This window comes from Austrofundulus limnaeus, unplaced genomic scaffold, assembly GCF_001266775.1.
Source record: "Austrofundulus limnaeus strain Quisiro unplaced genomic scaffold, Austrofundulus_limnaeus-1.0 Scaffold258, whole genome shotgun sequence".
Classification (NCBI taxonomy): domain Eukaryota; kingdom Metazoa; phylum Chordata; class Actinopteri; order Cyprinodontiformes; family Rivulidae; genus Austrofundulus; species Austrofundulus limnaeus.
In genome coordinates, this window is record NW_013952660.1 from 226,975 (window position 1) to 233,704 (window position 6,730).

The 6,730-nt window shown below is 40.3% G+C and overlaps 1 protein-coding gene across 2 annotated transcripts in view; it reads right to left on the bottom strand.

Annotated features, from left to right (window-relative positions):
- Window positions 1–433: 433 nt before the first annotated feature.
- The window catches only part of myo18b (myosin XVIIIB), a gene marked incomplete in the record, with an annotated part of 101,803 nt that continues 95,506 nt past the window's right edge, over window positions 434–6,730 (bottom strand). For both annotated transcript variants that reach the window (XM_014020572.1, XM_014020571.1), the window contains 3 exon segments: window positions 434–629; window positions 2,848–3,797; window positions 6,069–6,233. In XM_014020572.1, the coding sequence (XP_013876026.1) occupies window positions 2,855–3,797; window positions 6,069–6,233 (1,108 nt within the window).

Consider the following 6,730-nt stretch of genomic DNA (forward strand, 5'->3'; position numbering starts at 1 on the left):
CTCCACCGCACTTTTCTGCCTAGAGAGATTCTCCGGTTCTACCCGACCGTTCTATCCCGGGAGACTTTTCTGCCTCACGTCACTCTCCTTCAGGTCAGCAGGAACTCAGCGAGCAGTTTCTCACACAAAGGTCAGGGCTGGGCTGCATGATCCACTGAGCAAAGACTAATTTCATTTTTTTCCCCCTTCATCTTCCTGGGCTAATCAAGAGTCATAACTAGCTAACCTAAAATAACTATAAAACATGTCCATGGGAGGTTTGTGGGAAAAGAACAAACTGATTTGAATATCACTGAGGAAAACAAGGTACCCTACAACCCAACCAAAATTATGAGCTCATAGCCAAATCTACAGACACTCCTGATCTCAGCACTGCAAAACAAATTTCAAGAGCAAAGCACATTCATAGGAAGTCAGGGACTCAAACATCATCCAGCAGTTTCATTTTCTTATTTTATTCATATATAAACAGTGCTTTTTTGAAAAATCCAACAAATGTGTTTAAGTGGTTTTAATATTGATATAAGGAGTTAAAAGACATTTGCTTTCACGTCTGAAGTATTTCCACTGGTGTTCTGTGATCTGCAGCATGTTTGAAGCTCACAGCTGGATGTGGACGCATGAAGAGGCTGATGGGAGATAAAAGAAAAAAAAGATGCTGGTCAGAAGTCGGAGGATGATGTGACAGAGAGGTGTTCTGTGATGTTCAAGTCTGAACCTGCATTTATCTACCGCCTGACAATCTCTCCTACCAACCCGGGATGGAAAAATACCAACCTGGATTATATCTGTGTAATGCTGTCCTGTCTCTCATGCTTTCAATGAAAATGATGTTTTGTGCTGTTTGATGTGTTTAACGAAGCTCGGCTGATGACTTTTCTGTTGTGGTGCCAAGCACACAATCAAGTCCAAAAGAATCAAGGCCATGTTTCCAGACAATGATCATCGTGAAAAGCATTATTTTCCTCTTAAAAGCTGTTCTCAGAACTCATTTGCATGATTGCCAAAGCAGCAATCAAGTGCAAATCTATGCAAATGATGCTAAAGAGCTTCTTAACGCTGGATTAGAAGACATAACAGTTCTGTTTAGTCACTTGAAATATCTTTTATGTTCAACTTGTAACCTTGTAATCTACAAACATCAGTTAAATTGAAAATGCAGTAACTTCAGACTGGTGTTACTGGGAGTTAATTGTTTGTGTTTAGTTCAAAAAGAAAAAATAAGTAGGTCCTCTGGATGGGTTCTTCTTAAGTGAAACGTTTCGTCTCTCCTCCAAGAGACTTCTTCAGTCTGATGAGTGTCAGGTGAACTCAGCCTTATAAGCACTGCCTCCACATGGACAAACAGGTTAGTCACATGCAAAAGAGGGTCATCGCCTAACAATAGGCTTGATTAGCTCTATTTAGTCCCATGCAAAAGATAAGATAAAAATTTATTGATCCCACAGTGGGGAAATTTGCACATTACTGCAGCTTAATACAGGAGAGGCTGAGAAGAGTAATGAAAGATAAATAAAAGATAACAAACAAAAACCGCACAATATACACATGTGATATATAGTAATGTACATATACCAATCCACATATACTAGGGGTGTAAGAAAATATTGATACACTGAAATATCATGATATTTCATTTCCCGATACTGTATCGATATTCTAAAGCCCTGTATCGATTTTTTATTAAGGTTTAAAATGTCAACTTTCCCGCCAGCCGTTCATTTTTATGTTGTAGTTCAGCCTCTGACCACTAGTTGGCAGCAGTGAGTCAGCCATTTGGCTCCTCTACCTCTTGAGGTAGAGGCTATTGTTAAGTGTTGGGTGACCATATTGTAAATTAATATTAAAAACTAAAAGCTGCAAAAAATATGTTTTCAAACTATTTATTGTAAAATTTAGTCTAATAATTGAAAACATGGATGAAATAAGAAATATGAAACAAATAAAATAAAATACATACAAAGCAGAACACAGCTAAATGTATCAAAAGTATGTCTATATAATATTAGAATTTTCTGAGACTATGAATTTTGGTTTTTCATTTTTTCCTGTAAGAGGTTTTTATTTAATAGAATTTTTGGACAAAAAAATAGCAATATATCGCCTTGCTTATAGTATCGCAATATATCGGGATATATCTTATCATGACCCCTCTGTCATGATATGCATCGTATCGCCAAATTCTTGCCAATACACAGCCCTAACATATACACATATACATAAACACATGTGCATAGTTATATAAATACATACACACCGTACAGTACAAAAATGAATGTATATGAAGGTACATTTTAGTGATGGCAGTGTAGGTGAATTGTCCAAGTGACTGATAACATCATGATGTGTTATACAGTCTAACTGCAGTTGGAATGAATGAAGTGCTCCTTCCTGCAGTGAGGATGAAGGCCAAAAAAGGGCCATCACCTAACAATAGGCTTGATTAGCTATAAAAAATGTCCATGGGAGTTTTGTGGGAAAAGAACAAACTGATTTGTATATCACTGAGGAAAACTGAGCTGCACATGACCCTCTATGAACAATCGAGCTAATCAAGCCTATTGTTAGGCAATGGCCCTCTTTGCATGTGACTAACCTGTTTGTCCATGTGGAGGCACTGCTTATAAGGCTGAGTTCACCTGAAACTCATCAGACTGAAGAAGTCTCTTGGAGGAGAGACAAAACGTTTCACTAAGGAATAACCCATCCAGAGGACCTACTTATTTTTTCTTTTTGATTTTTTCTACCTGGATTACTGAGATGCATCAGGACATTTTTGTGTTTAGTTGTAATGTTTGCTCTTGGGTTGAAACAATAACATGACTCATTTTGCCTGAATCAGCTCACCTTCGTCTCAGTCTGTCTCCTTTTTCAGGTATTTCTTCATGACTAAAGCCACATCTCCCCCTTCACTGCCCTCTGCTTCCAGTCTCTCTCCCTGCGGCCTCTCAAACCTCCGTCTCGGCCCGCCGCCCTGGGAGCTTCCTCCTGATCCGCCTGAGCTGGAGGACTCCGTTTCAGAGGTTTTCCTGCTGCGGATCGAGGGAGGCAACTCTCCAAAATGGACGCTCAGAGCTCTCCGGCCTCCTTTGACTGAACCGGCCAGGCTGCTGGTGGACTGGGCTCTCCGGATTGCAGGCAGGATGTCAGAGGCTGCGTCGGAACGGTCACCAGCTAGACAGCGGTTTTGGAAAACCAGTGGTTCCGAAACCAGCAGGCCTTCGCTTCCATCTGCTGCTGTGTGATTCCCCAGCATGCACCGCCGTAGTATTTGTGGGGAGCGCTGGATGGGAGTTCTCACTGCAGGAGAACGTTCACCGAGGTCTTCCTCTGGGATGGACAGGGATGGCGGATGATTGCGAGCGGCTACAGCGGTCGACAAGGAGGAGAGGTGTGGCAGTGACGGGAGAGAAGTCTGAAAATCATCTGAGTTGAAGCGGGAGGCCTTTGTGACGCCTGCAGACACCTGAGAGTCGGCAATGGAGCGAGTGCTGGCAGCCCGAGGCAGGAGAGGGGAGGATGGCTTCAGAATGCTAGGACCAGGTCGGGGTTCTTGAGGATCATCCGGACCAAGAGAGAGGGCCGAGGCTCTCCGTCTGAGAGTCGAGGCTCCGGTCGTTTGGTAAATTGGTAAAGACACGGCGCTGCCAGCTCGCTCGCCCGCATCAGCACCACCTCTACGTTTACGTAGTCCGTCGAGCAGCTCGGACAGTGCGGAGGAAGATGGAGCTTGACCTGGACGTCTGGCACTAACTCCTTTAGCCTCAGAGCCCTCGTCGTCCAGATCCACACAAGAACTGTAAATCGGTAACAGAGAAAATGAACTGAAGTTAACAGGATATTATTGTATCCAGGAAATGTTCTTCTTAAATGCTCTTCTGGCACTAAAAAATTACAATGATTAAATAAACTTTTTATCTAAACGAGGTTTCAGTGGGCTAAAAAGAAAAAAGTCAGTTGGACACAGAAATATCCAGTAATAAATCACAGATCTGAGCTGAACATGATGATCATTTTTGGTACTGGGAGAGTTTTAGGCGGTTGTCTTCCATTTGAAAGATCAGAAGTGTGATCCTCTCGGCCCTTAAACTGGGAACACACTACATGATTTTACACACTCTTCCCAGTTGGGCAAAGTCTGCAGTAGTTTGAATCAGTTGGGGACAGTCAGCCTGGCTGTTAGCAAAACTCTGTGAAGACCAGTGGTGGGCACCAGCCCGCTAAAGCGCAAATCCACTAATCGCAGACCTAAATATTTCATTTGCGCTTTAACGGTCTTATTAATTTTTATAATTCATAAGCGGATTGGCACTTTCTCAAATTAAAATGCAGTACCGCTAATAACTAATTATTTACCAGTCATCATTATCTTGAACAGTGGAAGGTATGACTTTCAGTGAATCACAACACACATGATCTATCCAACAGCACCCCTCAGATAAACACACTTATTGTCAGAGCGTTTGCCCCCTACTGACCTACGGCTGAATCACAAGCGTTCATACAAAAGTCTCATCTACTGTTATTATAACGTTTTAATTATGTGTTGTTTATAATTCGGACATGTATAATCTATATCAATCAAAACATAACAGATTAAACATTGTCAACATTACAAAAAGGAAAACCTAAAAAATATGGTGTTGTGCTTTTAACATCAGTACTAACCTCTAATAAATATAAATTTCTTCATTATGAATGTGAATACTTTTGACACCTCTGCTTATTGTGAAGGTATACATCCTTGCTGACTGTTGCTTTCGGTCAGGGTTCTCATTTCCCACAACGCTTTGTGTCTGCTTACGTAGCAGGAAGGCAATGTTTAGAACTCCCTGTCCCAGCTAAAACAATAAATGTTGGTAATCCATACTAAAATTTTGTATGTATTGATTTACGTATTTTACTTTACAATCGGAGCTCCTTTTTTAAAAAAATATAGTTTAAATGCTGGAGCTCAATACTTGACGTAATTGGTCGAAGCAATCGGCATTGAGGTTAAAGATTCAGAAATGATTTAAAGATGTTATGCTGATGAAGACTGACATCTAGTGGTCAACTGGAGCAACTACATGGAAAACTTTAAAATCCAAGCTCTTATTTTGAAGGGAAGATAGTTTCCTTTTCTCCGTGATTTCGTTTCCCGTCACAAATCAAATCCGTCATGTACCCAGAATGCATTGTTTCAGTTTTCCAATAAACAGTTTTAAAATTACTTTGTTGATGCTTTTTTAATGAAAAATCTACAACAAACGAAAGAAAAAGACAAAGAAGCAGCCGAACTAGCAATCCTCAACAACTTTTTAAAGAAGCAGCTGAACTAGCAATCCTCAACAACTTTTTAATTTTTACACCAGGAGCCAAAGTTCTGTTTCAGGAAATCACATCCACAGCAATCGGCTGTTATACTGTAGGTTTAAGCTGTACAAGAGTTCATACTCCGCTAGTTGGCAGTGTTGTGCATATATTGTACATGAATTGTTGACATCTAATAAGTGTCAAATTGAACTTGCGCTTTAAATTTAGCTTCTGCTAGTTACTCTATGGCATTAGCGCTTTAGAAATTGCCGAGCTAATTTTTGGATTAGCGCTGCCCACCACTGGTATTGGGAGACTCTAGGGTTGTCATACCTCTCATGCACAGATGTTCTTTAAATTTGTTTTATGGTGTGTGTTTTATAATATTGTGCAAATAAATAAATAAAATAATAAGAGACTGCATACAAACACAATCTTTAACATGAATAATCAACTTCAATGTAAATTTTGTAACACAAAACTGGAAATGTACTTTTAAGTATTTACATGAATATTTTCAGACCGTTGGATGGGAATGGTTCACTCTGGTCTTAATCTGACTAATCATTCTGAACTAATGTCTTGTTCATAGAGCTGTCTGCAGCAAGTGAGATACTGACAGCTTATAAACTTTCCGCAGAAACAACTGTGATTTAATTAACTGGGATTTGAGTTCTTTGAGTTCATGTTTTTGTTCAAAAATTATGTGTGGCCATGGGATAATTATTTTTTAACCCATTGTCACCAAACGGGCTCTGCAGAATCAGACTTACCGGAAGCTGTAGGTGCTCATTGTATCAGTGACGGACTGGCGGCCATCTTGGCTGCCGTAAGGAGAACCCACAGTGCGTGACCCTCCTCTTGAAGCTCTCGACCAGTTACGCATGCCCTCTCCAACATCCTCTGTCCCCACAGAGCCAACACTGGACACAGAGTCACTGCAGGAGAAAATACAAGACTCAAACACACAACTTCCCCCTGCTGTAACTGTTCCAGTTTGCATTAATGACTGCACTGAGCAAGCAGGCACGTCACAAACAATAACATGTCAACAACTGGAGATAAGCCAAGGCATATAGCGGGTAAAATAAGTATTGAACATGTCAACATTTTTCTCAGTAAATATATTACTAGAGGTGCTAATGACATGAAATTTTCACCAGATGTTCGTAAAAACCCAAGTGATCCATACATACAAAGAAATCAAACCATAAATGTCCAGAAATGAAGTTATTTGTAATAATGTGGAATGGCACTGGGAAAATGTATTGAACACATGAAGAAAGGGAGGTGTAAAAAGGCATGGAAAGCCAAGACACCAGCTGAACTCTCTCAGTAATTACAGGTGCTGGTCATAAAATTAGAATATCATGAAAAAGTAGATTTATTTCAGTAATTCCATTTAAAAAGTGAAACTTGTGTATTATATTCATAC